The sequence below is a fragment of the Lates calcarifer genome, linkage group LG13 (assembly GCF_001640805.2).
Source record: "Lates calcarifer isolate ASB-BC8 linkage group LG13, TLL_Latcal_v3, whole genome shotgun sequence".
Lineage (NCBI taxonomy): Eukaryota > Metazoa > Chordata > Actinopteri > Centropomidae > Lates > Lates calcarifer.
The window spans coordinates 16,504,158-16,528,134 of NC_066845.1; the positions used below are offsets into that span (position 1 = coordinate 16,504,158).

The following is a 23,977-nucleotide window of genomic DNA, read 5'->3' on the forward strand; positions in this document are numbered from 1 at the left end:
AATGGCAGCTAAATTAAATTATGTTTGTGTGACCTGATGCTTTTCTTCATGTTGTTGTACTTACCCTACTACAAACCCTTCATACAAATAACAATGAAACAAAGATTAGAAAACAAAAGTTCTTGATTATTACAACTGCCTCAGTATAATCAGTATACAGGTAACAGGGTTTAGCAGAGAATATAGTGTGGGATGAAGTCTAGTATAGGTTAGTGTATAGAATATGGTATAATGTTGTCTCATCATAGTGAAAGGGCAAAATTATATCTTCAGAGACCTCTGGCTTGGATTTACAGAAAGATCACAAAACACACATAAACAACAACAACATAAATAGAAAACAGCTAAATACTCATGTGGGAGCTATATGTTAACTTTAGAGCAAAAGGATGCAATTGCATTTAATACAGTTTTGTATATAATGTTTTGCATTATTGGTGTCTGGATAAATGGCATTACAAGGGGAATTCTATTGGGGAAAAGCACACACACTCAAAAACAAACAAACAAACAAACAAAGCAGATTCTATTGAGCATCACTACAGAGAAACCACAACTAACAATCATTGGTGAAGAGCCAAAATCAGAGGTTAGACCAAATGAATCTGGCATCAGTTTTGAGGACACTGCTAAATTTGCACACAGTGCTCTCTTGTTATCTTAAGTAATCTTGATCTTGGATAAAATTTGACTATAGGTTTCATGTCAAATAGTGTTGTTAACACCTTTAAAGATGCCCTCACTGCTTTGCTCTGTGTTAGGAACTGACACCTGAGGCCATATGCTATATCTATTTACACTTTTTGGGACATTTGTAGACTACAAACTACAACATATTATATTGGTGGATTAACTACAACTTGTTATTTACACATTCATGTCATAAATATGCAATGCACAAACCTATACCCTATAAACAGCAAAATTACCAGAATGAATATTTGTCATTTTTGATCTTCAATATTAATATTACAATGCTCTTTGGAGAATTTAATTTTGGAATCTTAATCTCTAAATCCATGTTCATAGTAACTCTGCAATGCCTCTGATAAAAAGAAACACAAGCAATTTTTGTTTACATTGTTTAAAATAGTACAGAATGGCTGTTTGCTGCTGTACTACTACAGTATAGCTGATGGAATGAGGCAATAATCAAGCTGAACACTCTGTATAAAATCTGATGTTTGCACATAAAAAGTGAGAGATTAACCATATGACGTTCTTCTTATAATTTATTTATTTCTTCTCCATACTGCTGCATTCCAGTCTCTGCTGCATTCTATTTTGGCTTTTTTAAGATAATTGTTAACACTGTATCAGGAAGGTGTTCAAAGTATTCATATATATATATATATATATATATATATATATATATATAGAAAATAAACTATGTAATGAAGACATGTTATATCCAGATATTTTATTTTAAGACAAGAGAAGAGAAAACCCAACTTTTTAAAAACACATTAAAAAGTCTTCAACTTTTTCTATTTCAAATCACTGCAACTTTGACATAGAGAACAAATTAATCTGATAATTCACTGAGCTGTGTGTTATTAGCTGAGATGATTTCAGAAATTTAATGACCCCATTAACATAGCTGCTCTCATCTCATTGTTGTTACATTTAAACTATATTTTTAGTTTTTTTTTTTTTTTTTAGTATTTATCCTAAAAATCACATGTCACAGTTACTTCAGAATCTCTGTGTTGATAAGCGACTTTAAATATAATCTTCCAGAAATTCTGGACAAGGGACTCAGCCCCGCCCATAACCAACTCCATCTTAACTAAAAAAAACTGAAACATAGCACTGTAACATTGTAGTGCTTTTTTAAATCAATAAATCTATAGTTCTTGAGTCCAAACAGAAACAAATCACTGCTAAACAAAGAGAATTCTGTCTTTCCATAGTGCGCCCTCTTAAACATAGGGCTGAGATATGCAGCTCCGTAGAAGATGCACACAATTACTTCAGAGGCGGGGTGCTTTATTTACATATGCAATATGCATAAGCAAGGTTACTGTGAGGGTGAAATAACCGCCAGATAGAAGGAGAGAAAGAAGGAGGGGTTTGGTATGTGTGTGTGATGTGCATGTGCGTACGTGTTTGTGTGAGTGGTGGTGATGGAGAGGGGGTGTCTGGGGTGGGTTGGTGGTGGTGGTGGGGAGGCAGAAAATTGGTGTTATCAATATTTAACCAACCCTTCCAGCATATTTATGGCAGACAATAGAGCAGACATGCAACTGTCTCATGTGAGTGGAGGTGTATTTATTACAGACTGGAATAGAGGCTGTAAATAGGATGTTCATTGATATATCCCTACCACACTTGCGTGGAATCAGTGAAGAGCCCAAAACAGTTGATCCTTACCAAAATAAAGTAGTAACATATCTAGTAATTGCATGTCACTACCCTTGAGTACGTCGCAAATATTCATTAGGGAGATATTCCTACATGTGGCAAGCAGATGTATGTAATTCAATCAGTTTGGAAAAAAAGGACCCAAAAAGCTATGAAAAGAGGGAGAAGAAATAAAATGTCTGGAGCTTTTTTTTTTCACAGACCCATGGCCTCTCAGAAAATGTTTCCATGTGTTGTGTCTGAGCACACTGAGAGCAAAGAAGGAAAACATTCTCTCCTCCAAACCACATGCAACAGATTCTTTCTGAAGCCAAATAAATCAACCCTGTGTTTCAGATCATGTGACACTTTTTGTGCTTTGTGTTATTCCCAACATATCCTGTTTCAAAGCCCCCCCCCCCACTATTCCAGCACTCTCACACGCACAAGCGCCGCAGACGCACACACACATACACGTATACACAGCACATGCACATTCAGAGTTTCCATTTCCTGTGCGTAAGATCACCTGTACAGACAGAATGGCGTGCTTCAATGCGACATGCTCGGGCAGGAAAACAGGAAAGGGAGTTCAAGGGTGTCCAACATGAAATACTCACAGAGTTAGGGGAAACCCAGAGCTCATGGCAACACTCCAGTTTCTGAAGACAGTAAGTAAAGTTTCACAAATGCACTTTTTTTTTGTTTTTGCTTTAGCACTGCCACCATGTGCTATACTTTTGCTTGTGCAAAAATGTTCCAGGGGTGTTAAACATTTGTCTGTTTGGGGATAATACTTAAGTACTAGTTAATGGAATTGTGCATCATACATACAGTAGAGGAAGAGTTTCACATTTTGGTAACATTTTTTCTTTCTTGTTCAGAGTCAGATGGGGAAACTTATACCATTCAAATGACTGTATGATGAATATATAGTTGTAGCCAATAGACAGTTAACTTTTCATAAAGACTAGAAACAGGGGAAAACAGGTAGCCTGGCTGTGTCCAAAAGTAAAACAAGACTATGGACGTGTTCACACTGAAAAAGCCCTGCTTTAAACAGCACAGGGCGGTGCATTTGTGGGGGTGTGTTGTTTCATACACCAGTGAGACAATGAAAAAAAAGATCTGGGAAGTCCAGTTGGAGGAACGGATTTCTGTGTATAAAAGCTTATTTGATACCAAAACACAGCACAGTGGTTTGTAACAGTTAGAGACAGGATTTTACAACCCTGGAAAGTCATCACTGAGGCAACTGTTATATCTTTACTAGCGATAATCTTAAGGTAAACAGCAGAAATACAGTGTTCGCATTACAAAATAATCCAACAGGATGTGCGTATGCATGTGACTGGCCAAAGCAGCACCTAGCTGGATGATGTCATGTTATGTTGTAGCAAAAGCTGAACCAGTTTCAACTTTGTGATACACAATGCAGAGTTGTTTTGGACAACCTTCCCTCAGTGGCCTATCCGCTGCATCAATGCACTTCCTGTTCAAATGAATAAGAAGGACTGGACTGTGTTGGTGTGAACACAGCCTATGAGTCTAAAGCCATGCTCACAGTGTTTTTTAGCCAAATGTTTACATCAGCATGCTAAAATGCTCATAGCTACAATGCTAACATGCTTATGTTTAGCAAGAATAAGATTTATAACTTAGTTTAGTCCTTTAGAGTGTTAACAACTTTTTTTCGATACCAATCTCATGTTTGTATAGTAAATAGAATGCGGGAGCCAACAGCTGGTTAGCTTAGCTTAGCATAAAGATTGGGAACATGGGGAAATAGCTAGCTCTGTCCAAAGATTTACCCACCAGCACAACTAAAAATAACTAATTAACAAGTTGTATTTAATCCATATAAAAAACAAGCAATAAACAAGCTTACTGCACAAAATGTTAAACTATTCCTTTAAGCATTCCATATTTTCTGGATGTACTCTATCATCTGTCCCTAATTTTTTCTTCTCTAATTCCATCCATAGGTTTTACTTAGCACGTACTATTGTTACATTGTAGTTCCTACTACTTGTAACATGCCATACTGATCAATCGCCCCCGTTCTCTGTGGGGTAACACAGTGTTCCCCAGTGCATCTGACAGCCATCCCTAGCCCATTTACTGTCAAATGGGCTCTGCTCTCTTTGCCTGAGCTCAGATGCAGATTTATGCCAGAGCAATGCCGGTTCTTGCATATTAGATGAAAGCCTTGTTTGCATATACCCGCTCTCTCTCTCCCCCCCGCCCTTCCCCTCCCTTCCTTCTTCCCCCCTCTTTCTCTCTCTTCCTTTTTTCTGAGGCGTCACTTTAATATGTATGCAAATGGGCTGCGCTCCACGGGCAGATATGTGTGGAGTCCTGTCCTGCAGTCAGGAGGTGTAGGAGAGATTGTGTTTGTATTTATGAGGCATGGGCCTTGCTGCTCTTGGGAGAGAAAACGCTGCGAGTAGTGTGGTGGAGGCTCTGCAGTGCAGGCAGAATGCAGATATGCCAATAACAGAGGTCATGGTTGTCACTAATGATAAGAGGAGACAATTAGACAATAGCATAGCTGTAATGTAACCCCCCTTACACCCTCTTATACACACACATGCACACACACAAACAAACACATAAGCCTTCGTATCCCTGCTCTGGCATGAAGCACGCTCACACACTGAGGAGGAGATGCTTCTTCTGGAATGTTCTGTATTGCAGCAGCTCTTCTCCTCAGCTCCACTCAACCTGGATAGGGAGTCCTGGGTGATTGGTGTGGGTAAAAAGACCAATCTATCGATTCCGTTCGGTGCATCCCTCCGGGGGGCGAGGATCACTGTCAGGGGCTGAGGCAGAGGAGACAAGGTCAGGTCACCTATGAGAGGGGCACCCGTAACCCATTTCATCAGTCTGATGCTTCCCAGACAGGCCTCAAAAGCCCATGATCAATAATGTCTCGGTAACCGTAGGAACAGAATGTAACAGCTCCTAGTCTGTGGCTCGTGTTATCTTAGCATGTGTTGTGAAAAATTTCCTGTTACACATTCATATCATAAAATCACAGGAAAGATCTAGTTTCAAATAAAAAGAATTCATTTCGGATGTGTATCGTAAAATTATGGAAGAAAAAAAAGAAAATAACAATGAATGCTTGATATTATGTTCAAGACATAATAATATCTTGGCTTGGTGCCAATCAGTGATCTACTAAGGCAACACACGCGTGCGCGCACACACACACACACAGAGTGAGAGAACTGTGTGCAAATCAAATGTCTGTTTCCTCTCTCTCTCTCTCTCACACACACACATACACACACACATCCCCTTCCTCCATCATGAATAAACCATACTGTGTCTATGAGTCATATACCACCCCCACATCCCTCTCTAACCCACTCCCCCTATTTGCCGCTGCTAGAGTAAAAACGCTAATTAACGTGATGGCTAGCTCCAGCTCCTGTCAGCAGCTTGTGGGGGCCTCTCAACCAGCCAGGCTCCACTGGTCTCTGGTTTTAGCAGCTCTCTCCCCAGCCGCCATCTCTGGAGAACCGGGGCCCCTCATTCATATTCAGGCCCAGTCACAGGCACCTGGAAGCAGCTAGCACCACCACCACCACCTCTACCACCACCACCACACAACCCCCATAGTGTCTATCACCAGCCCCCCAGTCAAGCCCACCTCCTGTCAATGCTGGATTCCCCCCCCACTGCCAGTAAAAGACACCCACAAAACCCACCCTTTTACCCCACCCACACACACACGCACACACACGTACACACGCACACTAAATTTTCTCAAACTAGAATCCAATTGGTACACAAGCCCAAACTGAAAAACTCTATTTAGGAGATGTGGGAGCTCGAAACTCCATCTAGGAGATGACACAACCCAACTGATGGGTTGAATCACCCAACAGTGGAGAGAGAGAGAGAGAGAGAGAGAGAGAGAGAGAGAGAGGAACTGCATGCCTTGGTGGACTAGCTCTGTAACCATGACAACGCAGCCGGGAGAGCAAGAAACAGGAACATACAGAATCTGTTTCTGCTGAGACTTGCACATGTGGCACAGTACTGCTTTTCCTCTGAGAAGAAATGAAGGGGAGTGTGTGTGTGTATGTGTGTGTGTGTGTGTGTGTGTGTGTGTGTGTGTGTGTGTGTGTAGGCCCTTATGAAACATACATGCCTGCTGCCTCTTCAACCAAACTCATTCGCCCGTTCTAGTCACCGAGTGAGTCACAGCACAAAAGATATAATGGTGAAACTAAAGCACACAACCCAGTGTTTAGTGGCAGGCTTTTGTCTTTTTTTCCCCCACTACTGAATACGGTGAGGCAGAGGCTGGCGTGCAGTATGAGGAGGAAGATAAAATACAAAATATAGAGGCAAGAAAGGGAAAAAATTTCCCTCTACAGCCGTTGTTTTCGTCTATTTTCCTTCCCTGTGCCTCTCTGCCGCTCCCCTTCTGCCTGTCTTTTCTCTTTCCTCTTGCTCCCTCTTTCTACAGGCTCAGTCTAACCTCCCCCTCCCCTTTCCTCAAGGGAATAAAGGTCGTAACGCAAATGATTACTCAAACCCGAGTTGCCATAGAAACGCAGTCATGTGACTAGAGCAGGCATGCATAGACCACAACAAAGAGGTGGATCAGGAACCAGCGCTGGAAAGAGCTGTAGCTCGCCTTACTGGTGCCTCAGTGCATTTCACTCAAATTCAAGCTTTTAAAAATAGGCGAGCAGCATGAAACGCAAGGGGGAGAGAAGCAGAGAGAACAACACTGAAAAGAGCTAGGATGAGAAGCTGTAATGAATCTAGGCTGTAACACTGCAGTGTGCCATATATTCTACCATTCACTAGCATACCAAGGGTGTGTCCTATTCATCATGTCCTTCTTGGAGGCAGAGCTCAGGCGCCAGTTGTCTGGAATTTCTGTGAAATGGCGTCAGTTGTAGAAATGTAGAGGGTGGTGGATTTGTGTGCTTCTAAAATAGGAGTTGGAGTATGGAACTGTAACTTTTAAGTGTGCTACACTTTCATACGATTTCCTCTTTGAAGAACAAAAACAGACTTGTGTTAATACTTGTATGTAACAGTATGGTTACTTGACTTGTTGGAGCTGGGTATTTTTTCTTTCTCTCCAAAGAGATTTGGAAAACACAGACACGTAAGCTCAACAAAAAACTACCAGCATGTAGAAAAAGACATTTTGGAGTGGGATCTAACCAAGAGATGTGTGAAAAGTGGAGTAAAAAGTATGGTAATTTTTTGATAAGTAATAAATTACAACTTTGAGCTATTTTCTCCACATAAAAGTATACCTTGCAAAGAAAAGAACACATAAAGCCCCTTGGATCTTATCTTACAGAACTAGGCTAAACAAAATTGTAAAGGCTAGTGAACATAACAGTCAGTATGTGTCAATCTAAAGGAGGAACCAACACCTGGAGCAGAATGAGGAGGTGGCCTGCCCCAACAGGATTCAGTTATCCTGCATTCAATCCACCCCCACTGAGATTAGTCCTATGCCCTGGGTGAACCCAGCGACCTGCGACCATCTCTCAGAGACCAACCGACACCCCCCACAACACACGCATACACACACCCACCCACACACACACACACACATCCCCACACCCAGTCAAAGCGCCACATTAAAAAGTGTCTGAGCCAAACAGCAACATTCTTATACGAGATAAAATATGCTGTATGGAAGCCAACATAAGTACAGAATATGTTGATATCCACTGTGACTTTTGTCTTAGTATTAACAGCCATTAATTTTGGTGAGCTCCATCAACACAAGCGGAGCAATAGGACGGGGTACATTTTTTTCTGATGAAGTCACCACATCTGCGGTTATGAACAGTGTGTGTTTCAATGTCTACACTCTTTCTCTCTCTCTCTCTCTCTTTCTCTCTCTTTCTCTCTCCCACACACGGTCAAATCCACCATGCTCGCCTTCACACCACCAAACACATACAGCACAGTATGTATATGTACAGGCAAATGAGTAAAAACACACAATCTAAAAGGGGTGTGAGCGTCCGGGGGTGGGGGGAATGACCCCCTCGCTGACTGCTGGCCATTTCCCTCCAAAGTCCACCTCAACTCCCATGAGGTTTCAGGCAGCAGCTGAGTGTTCAGTGATGTCTGCAATTATCCTGTGTCTAGACAACGTCTAGAGAAAGACAAGGAGATGCACATTCTGCTCTGCTCTATAGAAGAAAAGGCCTGCAACAGACCACAATGTCTTTTCAGTTGGTGACGTGGTGGTTAATGAAAAGGTTAGGGCTGGACTAGGAACTCAGCCAACAAACACCGATGTAAACAAACAAAACAACAGTATTCATATATATATATATATATATATAGATATATATATATATAATTCTGATGAATTCTTTTCCTACACTTTCAAAATAAAACTGGAATTATTCTCCAGGTTTCAGGCTCATGGCTCCTGGAAGGCAGTATGCACTGCAGTATTTGTTAGGTTTACTTTTTATCTTGCTCACAACAGCCTAAAATGTGTTGCTTGAAAGAATTTATATTAATAAAACAAGTTCTAGTTTGAGTTGATTAAATTAAATTAAAGCATTGTGGATTTGCCCATCAGAACATAAACGTTGTTAGGTGTTATTAAACGCCCTTGTACTGCATTTTATTTTGGAGCCCACATATTCCTTGTTGTGCAGATAATGAGAAAAGATGGTGTCAGGGACTGGCTGAGACTAAGAAGAATAGAGAATTAAAAAATAAATAACAAATACACAGGTTAAAACAGGAAGGACATAATCTAAAAAAATAATAGTGTTGAAATAAAGAGGGTTTTGGAATAATTGTCTTTTCTTTGTAGACTATGAAGCGTGTGATAAGTGATATTTTGTCAACCACAGTCTTGAGCTGTTTACTGCCCTCCAAAGCCCATTCAGATTTTGGTTTTTAAATAACAAACTTTCTAGTAGATAGATATCACATTATCATCGCAATCTCATTTTGAAGTAACTTCTCTGTCTGAGAAGGCGATTTGAAGAAAATAAAAGAACTACAAAACAAGCAAAAACACACCGAAGCTTGAAGCAAAAGGTTGAGAGATGCAATGGGTTGTGGTGAAAGAAAAGGCTATGAGAGAATGAGCAGGTGTGGTGGGAAAGACCCATGGGCTTCAGGGAGAGAATAGATCAATAACTAATTTCAGTACCAAGCTTCACTCGCACTGTTTTCCAATAAATGCTGGATGGAGAGTACTGGCTTAGCCCTCCCCCCACTATCTCTATTCTATCACCTTCTACAGGCAGGGATTGGACTCTGTGGAAGACGGCTGTTTTTTTTCCCCCAGCATCGTGATTGTCGGTTGGGTGGATTATGTTCCTACAGCTAGTGTATTGTATAAATGTAATCCAACATTGCCATTCCCATTTCCATGTGTCCTCCATTCCACATATGCCGTCTCTGTATCTTTAACGTTTTTTTTTTTTTTTTTCACCGTTCTGCCTCCTGCAACCCTCTCCCTCCCTCTCTCTCCCTCATTCGACCAAGGCCAGTGTTGAGGTTTTGTCAAGCCTATGCAGGGAGATTCAGACAGACAGGAGAGTGAAGCGTGTGTCATGCAGGGCTGCTGCTGCTGCTGCTGCTGCTGCTGCTGAGGCTCTTCTCCTCAGAGGCTGTGACCTAGATAACCAAGAGGAGCTGGAGCGCCTGCAAGCCTTGGAGCCACTCCAGCTTCAGCAATGTCAGGAAGGGGTTAGTTGTGTAACACAATGTCCTATTTAGTTTGCTCGTCACACACACATGGATGCAAACACATACTGTATGTACCCTATGGTGTTCCTGTACCACCATAGTATGCTTCCTACAGGCACTGTTTGTTTATTACCAAAGATGGGATGTTCAGAAAAAACAGGAGAGGGGCCATAAATTCATCTGAATTTAAACATAAGCATTAAGAATGCTTAGTAAAACTTTCCACACCAGCAGCCACATTATGTCACAGTAAAACCACGTCAAAACATCTACAGGCACACTCTTCCTGCAGTGTTGTAGCATTTTATTCCTTCTTTATTTTAACCATTTGCTCAACTGATGTTTGGTGTGCACACTCAACCATGAGGCAAATATATAACACTGATTATTCTCCCATAACAGGTAGCCAGCAAACTTAAGAGTCATAGTCAGCGCTGCACTGCCACTACCTGGTCAATTAAAATCAGTCACATGTTGACAAACATAAAACAGTATTTAGTGGATATACAGATCAGGACACTGATGGTGAAACATGCCTGTTTACTTTATTGATCCACCTTCATGATAAGTGAGCAGATACACAAATTCCACAATACATCACCATCATGTTGAGGAGATAAAATATAGATGGACCCTACTGCGCTAGAACAACTTTAATAGGCTGCACTGAGAATAACTAAATCTTTGACCCTGGCATTTGAGCTACTTTTGATATGCAGGAGCAACACTGCCATCTGGTGGCTTTTATTTTGTATTGCAATTTGCTTTAAATATTAATTTGGTTCACTTGACTGTATGGCAGTTTATTCAACAGTGACAGATACAATTCAGACACTAATTTGCACATACATACCTTTGTGTGTTAAAGTAAACATAATCACATCTGTCTGTAAATTTGGCACTCACAACATACAATGAGGATTCAACAAAGGCCTCAATTTGTTAGGTTTAGCTTCATTTATGAACAAATGCCCAGACATTTTATTCAAATTACTTCAGGCCTGTTCAGTCTGTTATTTCAGATTTTAGGCAGAATAAAAACTATCATCAGCGTTGGCTCTGCTGGGGCTTGAAGCAGTCCCAACCAGGCTTTGGGGTGTATGTGCGCTCAGGGAGAAGAAAGTCTTTGAGTCTGTCTGGTAATGGCAAGGCTTTGACTCGGTCTTCCAAAGGCCAGGGCTGCAGGTGGTTCCTTATGAATGCCCGTCAAAGGCATCGCAAGGCAGGAGGGCTTGCTTCATGCTCTACCACCCGGCTGTGCAGGTCTACCAGAGCCTGAGCATATGGGTGAGGGTCGTGACCAGGCACAGGGAGCTCCAGCCTGGGAGGCAGATGTAATGTAGGGACATTTATCCTTGCTAAGTCGAGCAACACCTCGGCTTGCTCCAGGAGCTCAGAGGCGTGACTTTCATCAGAGCATTGCTGCAGGGCTGCTTGGAGCCGCTGGAAAAGGAGGCTGTAACCTGACCAACAGGAGTTGCCGTGATAGGAGCAAGCCAAAGAGGCTCCGCTCTGGATTAAGAGCACAGCCAGAGGAAAGAGACGGTCGAAGTGCTCCAGGCTCGTCTGTGTAAGGGAGGGCTCGCCATCCTCATTCAGACAGGAGCTGGGGTCCACACCGTGAGCCAGCAGTAGTTGTGTGGTTTTCAAGCAGAAGTTACCGATCTCAGCAGCGTCCTCCACGTTGGCCTCCAGAGCCTCTTTAACCAGAAACACCAACGAGGACTCAACTGTTTCACCGTCTACAGTAGCAGCATTAATGTCAGCACCTGTAGTAGAGAAAGCATCACTCAGAACCACATCGGTGATCAAATCTAGAACAGCTAGCCACTGTTATGTGCACAATAGAGAACATATGTGTCAGACAAACAATAACTCTTGTCTAGCGTTACACTAAGTCATTTATGAAACAGAACTACTGAGCATTTACAGCTTATAAAATGAGCCACTGCTCAAAAAAAGAATGGTAAAAATGAACGAAATAGAGCAAAAAGATGTCCTGCATTTTAACCCCCTGAAGGATTCAAATTCTAAAAAAAGAGGATCTTATATTTCCCATAATGCAACATATCTTTCAACTCCACAAACCTAGTTTGTAATGAAGGCTTTTTGTTATAAATTTGAAGCATCCAAGCTGAGATACCCCTGATGACATCATCAGGGTTATTTTCACAGGCTTGACAAGTTTGCCGCAGAAGCCATTATATAACAACTTGATTAGTACTCTACATGACAAGTGAGCAGATCTCCATGTGTATAAACCAAGCATCTTAGCAGTGAGCTGAATATGGTTTATCCAAATCTTTTTTTTTCATTATTTGCAAATTGGGCTCTGTTGAAAAAAAGAGATCTGAGGCCCACTTTTGAGTGGTTGGGACTCACTTCAAACCCTAACAATATCTGTTACAGTCACATCCTGACACATCCTGCATGAGAGTCTTGTGTAGGGAATATGGAAGTCATTGGCTTGTGTATAAATATTCAGGTTTAGGTGGCTTTCTTGGGTCGGGGCACTGTAAAAACTGCTGTAAAAACCTAAAAAAGACAAGACCATGGAGCTGTCTACATGCAGGCCCCCTAGTCATACAGTGAAACCTTAAGTATATTGGGGAGAGTGATTGATTTGTTTTAGTGTGAAGACGTTAAGATAAACTTTTAGTCCTCAGTCAGTCACTTCTTGTGTGGATTACAGGATTGCATGTGCATATTGTATCCTGAAATCCACTGACAGTTTACTTTGAACTCAAAATACATACAGATGGGTAAGTATGCAAATTAACCCAAGTTTCTGAATGTAGTGTTTTAACTGTGATCCTGTTTGAGAGGGCATTTGAATGACCAAAAGTGGACAAGAAGGAAAAGTGAAGATGAAGGATGTTTCATGGTCAGTACCCCTCTGAAGAAGAAGATGGATGTTCTCTGTATTGTGCACAGTGAGTCCATCGCTGCTTGCCAAGGCATGGAGCAGAGGTGTTTTTCCTTCGGAGACAAGGCCAAAGTAGTTAGTTTTCTGAATAAAAGAATGAATGTTTTGGGATTAGACTGGGTGATTTAAATTTACCATGTTTATCTCTTGCATTCACATCAGCACCTAGGTCCAGCAGGGTGAGCAGGCAGGGCAGTCTCTCTGACTCCTCACTGGCAAGATCCAAGGGACTGCTCTCATGGATCTACCAGTTACAATATAATAGTATTTACACCAAATGATTAAAAAACAGTTAAATGAACACAAGAGACGACACAGATACTTGTTTAAAGAGAAAGCAAATGCTAGTAGATTGGCTGAGGAATGCTGCTTCACAAATTCAGGTATCCAAAAAACAGGTGCTCTTTGGATTCAAGGACATTTCATGAAACTAAAAGACTAATACTAAAAGTATAAGTCAACCTGACTCCTTTTTTAGTTTCATAGATACTTTCCAGTTAGACCATTGACTCACTCTGTCCCTCTTTTCAATGTCTGCTCCATGTCCAACCAGCAGCCGCACCATGTTTGGCCTGTTCCGCAAAACTGCTATATGTAGAGGGTTGTAGTATGACACTGGGTCTGGAGAGTGGAAAACAAATATCAATATTAAACAAACTGAGTCTCACTCTTGGGGAGGAGATATAAGTCAGTCAGATGAAGATTTATGAAGATGCTTGAAACACAACCTTCTATATACTGCTTTATGTATACACCCTGATCAGTGTCCAGATTATAGACTGCCACTTCACATCACAACTGTATGTTCTTGCTCATGCCTGTCTGATAGCTGACACAAGCTAGCATGTTCTCAAGTGTGATGGCAAAGAATAGCAAATTCTTGAAAAAGAATGGAGAAACTTGGGCATTTTGCATGTGGGAGCATTTGTCAGTGTTAACTTTCTGGAAAGAAGTGTCCAAGAAATGTGAAAGATGAATGAAGCAGCCTCTGCCAGGATCCCCTAATTACGTCCCTGGGGAAACACATTTCTACAACCACCAGAGGTCACCACAGCAGAGTTTGGCTGAGCTCTGGCAGGTTTCCACTGCAATCTGCAAAAGGGAGACTTATCTCTCAAGTGTATATGGATGACAACTTTATACATATGCAGTTAGTTGTGTAAAGTAGGAAAACAGCAGGTCCACTCATGTTTTGAAGTGGAATCTGTCATTAAATGTTCTTTATCAATTTAGAGCACAAACAGCTGTGTGTGTAGCAGAGAACCATCATCGCATATAAAAAGAATCAAGATGGATGCTAGTAAACTAATTACCTTCCAGACTTCTCACACAGCAAAAATACATTTCCCTTTGAAAATAACTTGTTAAAACTAGTAAACCTATGTGACATGGAGGCAATAAGCAGTTTGAGCTTCACACCATTTTCATTCCCTTGTGTGCTATTATACTGTTCAGTGGGTGTAAATGCACTATAAATGCTGGAGACTCATGGCTTCCCGAAGAAACATTTTCTAAATGTCTGTTTGATAATATCACAATTTGAGCTATAATTAATTGGCTTCCACCCAAAAACTCAAATTGGTCCTGCAAGTTTGAACATTAACTTAGATCTGGGTGACATGTTTCAGGTTGATGTGTTGTTCACAATCAACAACTTTGAATAGATGCATACAGTTTGGAATAGATACAATTAAAATAATTAATGATATTACCTAATATTACTCATTCTCATTAAAGCAACACCCTCCTTTGTACCATAAGCAAAACCACTTGCCAACATTTAAATTAATCATGCAGCCCATAATTCTCAATTTTGAAGCAATGCTACTGAGGCTTGTCAACTGCGCTTTGGTGCTCTTCTTTTTTTGCAGTGAAACACATTTTTTTTTGCAGTGAAACACATTTTCAGGTACCATTAACATTAATATTCCTGAGTCTGAGACGCCAGCATATGTCTGAAACATCCAGCTGTATTTACTGATTTTAAACATGTGGACACTGCAAATGTGTGACTGGCCTGTTACTGGCAGTGATACACTAAATACCAGTGAAAAACTATAATCCATGTTTTAAGTGATTGCGCTGCACACAATTTGAAGGCAAATTTTGTTTAAAATCATCAGTATTAGTTGTTAATATAAGCATGAGTTTGAATTTACAAGGAAGCCATCTCAAATGTGCCTCATTATGAAAGATGCGTTATAGGATACATAGGGTTTAAATGCAATAGCCACAATACCATTACTGCTAGATTATCCTTTCTTTATTAGTATATCTGTATATCCACTAAATACTATTTTATCTAGAATTTCCTCTGAACAACATTGTAATTCTACAATATATCTGCACAACCAACGTCAACATTATTTAAAGCTCCCACTCCCAAATCATTACTCACCTTCAAAGTTTAAATAAGCTCCATAACGTAGAAGGATTTCAGCTGCGGACACCAGCCCCCTCTCTGCCACTTTAAACAGAGCATAGCTGATACCTTCTACAAACACTTCTGACTGGGACTCTCGCTCCAGAAGCTCCACCAGAGAAGTACACAGACCAGACTCGTCCTCGGGGCTTCGCACTCTGCACGCAAGGGCAGAAAGTGGCGCTGTTTCATTCAAACTGTGACAGACCACCAGTGTTTTAACCACAGAAATGAGTAGGCTACTACAAACTGCCACTGAAAATAAAACATTCATTACAGTTTCGAAGTACCCATTTGTCCTTGTTAGTTATTTAAAAAATACTATACATTTTGTTAAATTTTTTTAAATGGCAAAAGACTAACAATCAGTCAAACAACATGTACGGTTTCAGCTTTACCTGTCTTCCTGACCACCACCATTTCCTTCCTCTAGTCCAACAACACACATTACGGCATCTACCAGCGGCTGATACTCGTAAATGATCCTTCGAAACCCGTGGAGGAAAGGCATGGCTCCTCCGCTCCTCACAGCACGTAAGTCAGTCCTTGCACCCACAAAACAACTGTACAAGTAAAGGACAGAGGGTGTGTCAGTGCCCGAGAGTATCAGAGTCGTACCAGCTCATCTCTCTTAACGGTATCTCTTGAGTTCAGCTGACAAATGAAAAACAACGCGACACTCTCCGCTAACTTGCTAACGTTAACGCTTTGTAACGCTTTATAGAATTTCATATTATTTTAACATATTTAAATATGTCATTTCTGCTCACACGACGACTTTATTCCTCCTGACAGTTAACGTGGCATTTAGCTTGTTAACTTACAACTGTATTTGTGCTCTAAGAAAGAAGTTATATTGTTAGCTAGCAAGTAAATGTTAACACAGACAATGCTAGCATTGCTAGCTAAATTTACTCTGCTGCTGTCACTTACTTGCTAAATTCTGAATTACTGGTGTTTGAGAGATATTATTTAAATGAGGGAAGTTATTAGAAACTCACTCAGATACTCACGCCAGTCGTTTTCCTTCAAAACAGGAAGTTACCTTCCACGCCCACAGCAGTCCGACCGTGTTTTCATTCCCCTTTAAAGCAAATTTTTAACGAGGGTTCCTCTTTACGCTCCATGCTTCTTTACATGATAATATGAATATTTATTCAGGACATCTTTTTGGTGGTAATTTGTGAAGAAGAGAACATGCAAATGTCCTAAAACGATGGTTCTGACCGACAATGGAAAAAAGCACTCCGTTTCTCAAGCTAAAGTAGCCTACAACAATACAGCAATCTAAAAATATCAAAAGTAGAATACTTGTCTGTAGAAAAGAGGCTCTTGTGGCCAGTATGATACTGTTTCATATTACACGACTAGATCATTAATACTGATGCATTAATGTACAAGTAGTATTTTATTGTCGTACCAGCACAATGTGGAGCTAGTTTAATCCACATATACCTAAACCTAGTGGGTCAGGCCCCTCCAAAAGGTCATAAAATAAATCTGAAGGATTGTAAGAGGATTACAGGGGGGAAAAAGGGAAAAAAGAAAAAAGAAAAAAAAAAATCTGTTTTCAGTCTTTTTACTTTTCCCTAATCTTATATTTATTTATTTTGGTTACATAGTGGATAATTTGAACAGTTACTGACATGAAAAGTTTAAAGTAAACACACACACGCACACACACACAGTGGATCTGTCAATAAATGTTCTTTATGAATCTAGAGCACAAATAGCTGTGTGTGTAGCAGAGAACCATCATCACACATAAAAAGCTGAAACATGATGGACACTACAAAACTAATAACCTTCCACACTGCCATACATTTCCTTTGAAAATAATGTGTTAGAGCCAGTAAACCTATGTGACAGAGAGGCAATGTGCAAAGTAAGATTAAGTAAGTTAGACACTGACAACAGTTTTTTCTGTGTAACATAAAATGTTAAATGTCAAATTTGTTCAGTGATTACTGAAAAAAGACTAAATGTTTTACCACCGACTGAAACAGTTGCTTCACAGGTTTCAAACAACTTTTTTGTCCATATGGCACATTAGTCAAAGACAGCAGTGTTCAGATTTTTTTTGACAACTACTCCACTATGCTGACAGCATCTGGTTGATAACAGTCGCCTTTGTCCTGTTTAGCAAGCAAACCCCTGCCGTGTCTGGGTTTGGTAACAGATGGCTCACTTTGAGAACAGCAGAGGAGTTCTCTCTTACAAAAGATGTGATTTTTAACACATCTGTGTCTGATTTTGAAAGCAGCATATGTTAATGACAGTGCATTTTAACACAACATATGTTGTTGCTGACATACTGTATCATGCTTTGGAAAGTAATATAATACATGTCCTGCTGAGGAAGACAAATTAAACTAGCATATCCTTTTTTAAGGCTGTGAGACCACCGGTAAAATAAATAAAAGACTTTTTGCTTGAATGGTGAATTATATGAAAACAGCATGGGCTGTTTGGATTGTGGGGTTTGAGTGTGAAGATAAAAACTAGAAGTTATGGTTGGTGAGAAGGCTTAAAATGAATAAATAAATCAGTAAATCACTATTATGTAGGTAAAGTACTGTCTTCTGTTTGATTGCTGACCAAATAGTGTTTGATTCAAACTCTGTCTTTAGGTGGCAGCAGTGCAACACAAGCAAACAGACTACTGCCTGGAATCAGTGGTACACATCTGTTATCATATGACACATGGATGAGGGCACAGTTTTACATATGCATGAAAACAAGTACAACCCATCATGTGAATGCAGACATGGGCAGAATCACAAACAAATAGCACTGAGAATCTATTTGGCCTACTGAGAGCTTCTCCTCTCAAGTGGAAAACAAGGTTTGATTAATTCCAATTTTGTCACCTTCAAGTCGGTTATTATTTTCACATCCAAGTCACCTGATCAATAAAGCATTGTTCCCTGAACGGATGGCAGCTTGCTCAGAATCCCTCTAATGTGGCTGAAGTCTCTTTTGCTATTTCCCAACCACGCTCAATTTACCCTCTGTTTTCAAGCCATGTGCTCATGAATAATCTACTTTACCTCTCCCTATACAAACCTAGCAGTGATAAGTTCCAGAGTCTTTGTGCACACACCTGTCGGGGTTCCCTGATGAAGCAGACAATCTTTTTTTCTCACTCTGAAGTTAATTTGTACCTTTACCACCATGTGGCCACGGGAGCATACTGTTTCTTGTCAGACAACAGTAACAGCAGGTGGCACGATGCATCCAGCGTTTGGACATGAAAAAAAGTGTGTGTGTGTGTGTGTGTTGGGGGGGGCAAGCATCAGTATCGTTTATAAAGCATTCAATTTCAAGTGCTTGTGATCATCAAAACGTAACTGCTTTTGCAAAAATCCTCTAAGTCACTATTATTGGAATTCTCCCTGAGGAAATGCACAACTTAAAATGACTGAAACTACTTCGCTTGTTTGAGTTTTTTAAGCAGTTGTTTGTTTCACTCCTCTTTAAGCATTAAGCATTTAACCCACATAACCAACAATGACCTCACAAAGTCACAAACGTTTCACACTGATATAGTAATGTGATGAAACAACTCACTGGGATTATAGGTATCAAAGAGTAATGGTAGTAGTTAAGAACAATGCTTTATCAAAAACATCACTCTTAGTGTTGTTTGTCCTTTTCCTGCCATCAATTTTTGAGTTGGATTGGAGGATGGAGACAAAGAGGGGGAAAAGAGGGAAGATAACTGCAGTTCCGTTCCTATACCCCTTACGAGTAAATTGGTTCTTTATTAAATTTAGGCCCCATCTATCAATACAAAGAATGGTATCGGAATTACTTTGTAGGCCACAAATCGTTGGCAACAGATTGAGCCTTTCTTGAAACAAGGCCATCATTTATCTGGTTCACATTTCCTCCTGAGGTGAAAAGGAGCAGGACACAATAAGACTTTTATTTGTTCCCTGGGTGATAGATGTGACCCCCTCAAACCCCTGATTATGAGATTACCACAAGTAAAGTAAGAATCTATTAAACATTTAGACCTGTTGGTCCCTTTTAGATTCCCTCTATTTTTATCAAATAGTGCTGCCAAGGGGAGCTGGAGGCATGGGAGTCTCCTAACACCAAGGAGATTTACGTAGCTACAAAGTATTCTGGGAGATGCAAAGCTGTGTAATTTGTCCCGGGAGGGTGATGCATAAAGGAGAAGTTAATTACCATGGATACAAAGTACTTTTAAGATGTAATAAAACAGAACACACACAGAACTCCTCAGCTCCTGAAAGAGCTGCACACTGAGGTGAAAGGTGATAGAATACCAATGGTGAAGGTGAAGGTGGAGGCAGTGAATGATAATAGGCAGGGCATTGTGGTTTGGTTTTCCTCAGTTCCATACTGAGAGCTAGAGTTATCAGACCGGCAGGTCTGGGCCTAATATCCTTTTGTGCTGGCAGCATATTGCCAAGTGAAGATTGTGGATAGAAATAATCAGCCCTTTTAAAGGTCAGGGGAAGTTAAGCACACCCAAAGTAGACCATGACACATTCTAGCTGATAAGAAATAACTGTCTGTGTAAGGAAGAATGAGGAGAGTTCACCTTGTCCCACGTATGCTATCATGATTGCTCAGCTGTCAGTCAAATATAATGGCAGATATGCAGTCAACCTAACCAAAACAATAAGGAACTTGTAAATTACTTTGAGGCAAACAGGGTAATGCTCTGAAGTACTAATAGTGTGGTCATTATAACTTGACAGTAGTGTGACATTTGCCTTTGAAGTATTTCAGCATGGTAATATGTCAGAAAACACCTTAGAAAATTACAGAGGTAGTGGGAGCTGTAGTGTCAACCAATGTAGCGATGGTTTGATACCTTAAACCTACAATAAGTTAATTTCTGGCTACTTTGGGGCAACAGAAAACACTGACATGTCAGGTTTAAAGTTGATGCTGCTAACAATATAGTACATTATTTGCCTATTTACACACTGAGCAGATGTGAAGCATTCGTTTGGAGTTACAGTATGTTTTCATGGCCACCAAAATAATGTAGACTCACTGAGCACTTTATTAGGAACAAGTGCTTATTCATGCAATTATGGAGCTTCATTTAATGTTCACTTTAAACATCAGAATGGTGAAAAATGTGATCTTCATGACTTTGACTGTGGTAAAATATATATAAATAACATATATTTGAGTATTTCTGAAACTGCTGATCTCCTGGGATTTTCACACACAACATTCTCTAGGTTTTACCCAGAATGGTGTGAACAATAAAAACCATCCAGTAAGCAGCAGTTCTGCAGACAGAAACACCTTGTTGATGATACCCAGACTGGTTGGAGCTGACAGAAAGTCTATGGTAACTCAGATAACTACTCTTTACAACTGTGGTGAGCAGAGAAGCATCTCAGAATGCGTTGAACATTGAGACTGATGGACTACAACAGCACAAGACCATGTTGAACAGCCAACAAGAGAAATCTAAGGATGCAGTGGGCACAGGCTGAAGACTGGAAAGCCTGGTCTGATAAATCTGCTAAGGCATGTAGATGACAAGCAGCACCAGCATAATACACAGACCAAACCTGCCATGTGTTAACAGTCTAGGCTGCTGTAGGTGGTTTCATGAACATGACAAGTTCAGTGTACTTCATTGGCCTCCCCAGTTATCAAATCTAAATCCAACAGAACCTATGGGATGTAACAGAATGGGATACTGGCAGTATGAATGTGCAACTGACAAATCTGCAGAAATTATGTGATGCAGTCATGTCAACATGTACCAGAATCTCAAAGGAATGTTTCCAACATCTTGTGGAATCTATGCCACAAAAAATTGGTGTGGTTTTGAGAGCAAAAGGAACTATCCAACATTAGTATCCTAGTAAACTGCTAGTTTTGTTTTTACTGTTTTACTCTAAATACTGAGAAAAATATCTGGTTCTTTAAGTGTAAAATGTTCTCTAACTAGTTATTAAGTTTGGTGTAGTAACTACAATCTGTAGAGCTGAGAGTAACTGCAGTCTGATGATAATTATCTGTGGGTTAATCATAATGACAGGCACCTTTTACATGCATGCAAGCATATGATTGATTAAAGGAATACTTAGATTTTTTGGGCACCCAGTCCTCCAATGTAGAAAATACTAAACAGTGTGGCACAAAACCCCTTGTAAAATGGCAACTTGCAGACTTTTTTGTTCAAGGTAAACCAACAAGATATAATGTGTTATTAATGAGCTTTAGAGGTGCTGATAGGTGGAGTTTGTCAATGTTGGACAGAGTCAGGCAACAACAGTTTCCATCTGTTTCCAGTCTTTCTGATAGGCTAAGCTAAGTGACTGCTATTTGTAGCTTCAAATTTAATGGACATATATGAGAGCTGTATTTTTAATGTAACTATTTAGAAAAAAGTAAATATTTGTATTTCATCAACATGTCTAACTATTCCTTTAACATGAAACTATTGATTATAGTTGCTCTATAGAAACATCCTTTATTTCTCATTCTAAATAGTTATTTAAGTGTTTATGTCCTGTTATTGGAAGGCACTAACATGGCTTTCAGTAGAGTTTAGGCCACAAAATAAAGGACAAATCATTTGGGACTAGTGACTTACAGCACTGTAGGCCATAGGAAGGTCACTCTTTGCCTTCCCTCTGGGCATCAGTCTTGAAAACAGAGTGATGGCCCTGGAGAGGCTGATAAGTAAATACAGTTTTAATGGGCTGTGAATGGCTGGTGGTAATCTGTGCGGGTCGGGAGTGGGCAAGGCACAGAGGGCGACAGGGCATTCTGCAGCGGTTATTATTAATGCTATCATAGATCAGATAGGCCAGGGGAGGAGAATGAAAGGTGGTGATGAATTTGGGCCTCCTGTCTACCAACTGACTGGAGGACAAGCTACTGAAGCTGGTTAAGGTCACAGATGAAGGATACCATCCAAAAGAAGACACAAGGGACGATTCATTATGTATAATATAGAGGATGGGATCGTATATACCCCTGGGGACCTACTGAAGGTTATGGGGTGACAATGGGAAACTTCAAAAACACAGCCTCTGGTGTGTTTCTGCTTACCCAATTTGGTACTCCTAATATCTGAATATTCCACAAAAGCTATAATATATATGCGTAGCTGGCTTTAGTATTCTTGACAGAAACTCTGTGTCCTTACAGGAAACTGAATTACCTAACATTCCAAAGTAAAATGTGGCAATAGGTGTCTGACAGTAGAAATACAGTGTGTTCTATCTGACTGTGTCTGGCATTTCAGTCTTCACTCTATTTTCAAGGCATGAAAGCTTCCAGATCTTTTTCAAGACATCAAAGACTCAAGACCTTTCTCCAGACATCAAAGTCTGTCACCTGTCCTAGGAGAGGTCTGCAGATCTAAACGTCACATCTGTCAAGACACAATTGCTTGTATCTTTGCCTCCTATATAGCTGTTCAAATACTGCCCTAGGCTTGTGCTTCTGTTTTTAAAAATGTATTCTTCCAAATCTAATGTGTCTTATCATCTTTAGGGAGGGAGATGGATGGTTTGTGAGTTTTTATGGGAGCCAATGTATTGGTAATTTAGTCAGGGAAATGGACTTACCATGTGCAGAACTAAGAGGAGTTCAGCTACTTTTGTTAATGACTCGCAGCTAGAGACGATGTAACCTAAACCACCCTGGCTCTGTCTGGTGCTCTCCCTGATTTCCAGCAGTTGAATGGACCTCAGTGTAGCATGGTCTTCAAGGGATCTGACTGAGTGTCAGGCTCTAAAAATGAGCTACTTTTGGACTGCTCCCAGCCTTTGTGTGAGTAGTTCCACCCCACCATTAAAGCCAGGGAAGTGACTGCTCTACATCAACACTTTTGTCCTCCCCCCACCTCTAATGCTTTTTGCAGCTGTACAAGAGTGAATTTGTTTCCAGGATCAAATTGCGCACATTTCATAGGGAGTGAAAGCTTGGCTTCTTGAGGAGAAAAATGGAATTTGAAGTCAACCAGAAAGGATGCCTTAAATTAGGACAGATGCAGTGACTGTAACTATGATTTAGTGGTCAAAGAGATTTCAGACTTACGCTTAGCTTTGCAAACATCTTCACAACAGCCACACTCTCTGTGTGAATGTAAGTAGTGTCCTGGGTGATTTTCTCTCTCTTTGTCAGGCCTTTTTAAATATGAACTGCTGCATACACCCCATACAGAGTGGAAGTATAGGTTGTGATACCACTTTCCACATTCATATAACTTAATTATATTAAATTTGTGCTTTTGATGTAAGAGTGTGATGTTTTGTAAAACAGACCATGCATTTATTTCCCCACATAAAGTATCATTAGGTCACATACATACAATTTTAGTTCTGCACAATTAAAATAGTTAGAAAATATTTGGTCCCTTACTATGTGATTAATTTTGATTAATAAACATCACCTTCCTTTGTGAAATTTTACAAAGTAATCATTACATTAATTACAAAATCTCAAAACAGCATGGCTCTCACTTTCTCACAATCAAAATGCAAACCAAACTAATGTGAGGTCCTAACCTTACACAGCACAGGCAGGCAAGTAAAGCAATAAAACAAATCCTG

At 40.3% G+C, this 23,977-nt stretch overlaps 1 protein-coding gene across 1 annotated transcript; it reads right to left on the reverse strand.

Annotated features, from left to right (window-relative positions):
* Positions 1 to 10,585: 10,585 nt before the first annotated feature.
* Positions 10,586 to 16,503, reverse strand: asb6 (ankyrin repeat and SOCS box containing 6). The gene is made up of 7 exons (XM_018669712.2): positions 16,409 to 16,503; positions 15,806 to 15,970; positions 15,384 to 15,565; positions 13,500 to 13,606; positions 13,121 to 13,229; positions 12,952 to 13,038; positions 10,586 to 11,828 (listed from the first exon to the last, which is right to left on the reverse strand). Exons 2-7 carry the CDS (start codon positions 15,916 to 15,918, stop codon positions 11,266 to 11,268), a joined length of 1,161 nt encoding a protein of 386 aa, XP_018525228.1. The 5' UTR covers positions 15,919 to 15,970; positions 16,409 to 16,503; the 3' UTR covers positions 10,586 to 11,265.
* Positions 16,504 to 23,977: the final 7,474 nt, after the last annotated feature.

Excerpts from the sequence above, each read along its gene's own strand:
- asb6 (XM_018669712.2), bottom strand. The coding sequence starts at position 15,918 with ATGCCTTTCCTCCACGGGTTTCGAAGGATCATTTACGAGTATCAGCCG. Across the intron at positions 15,566-15,805 it reads GGTGGTGGTCAGGAAGACAG|AGTGCGAAGCCCCGAGGACG; the intron begins GTAAAGCTGAAA and ends CCTTGCGTGCAG. Across the intron at positions 13,230-13,499 it reads ACATTGAAAAGAGGGACAGA|ATCCATGAGAGCAGTCCCTT; the intron begins GTGAGTCAATGG and ends TGTAACTGGTAG.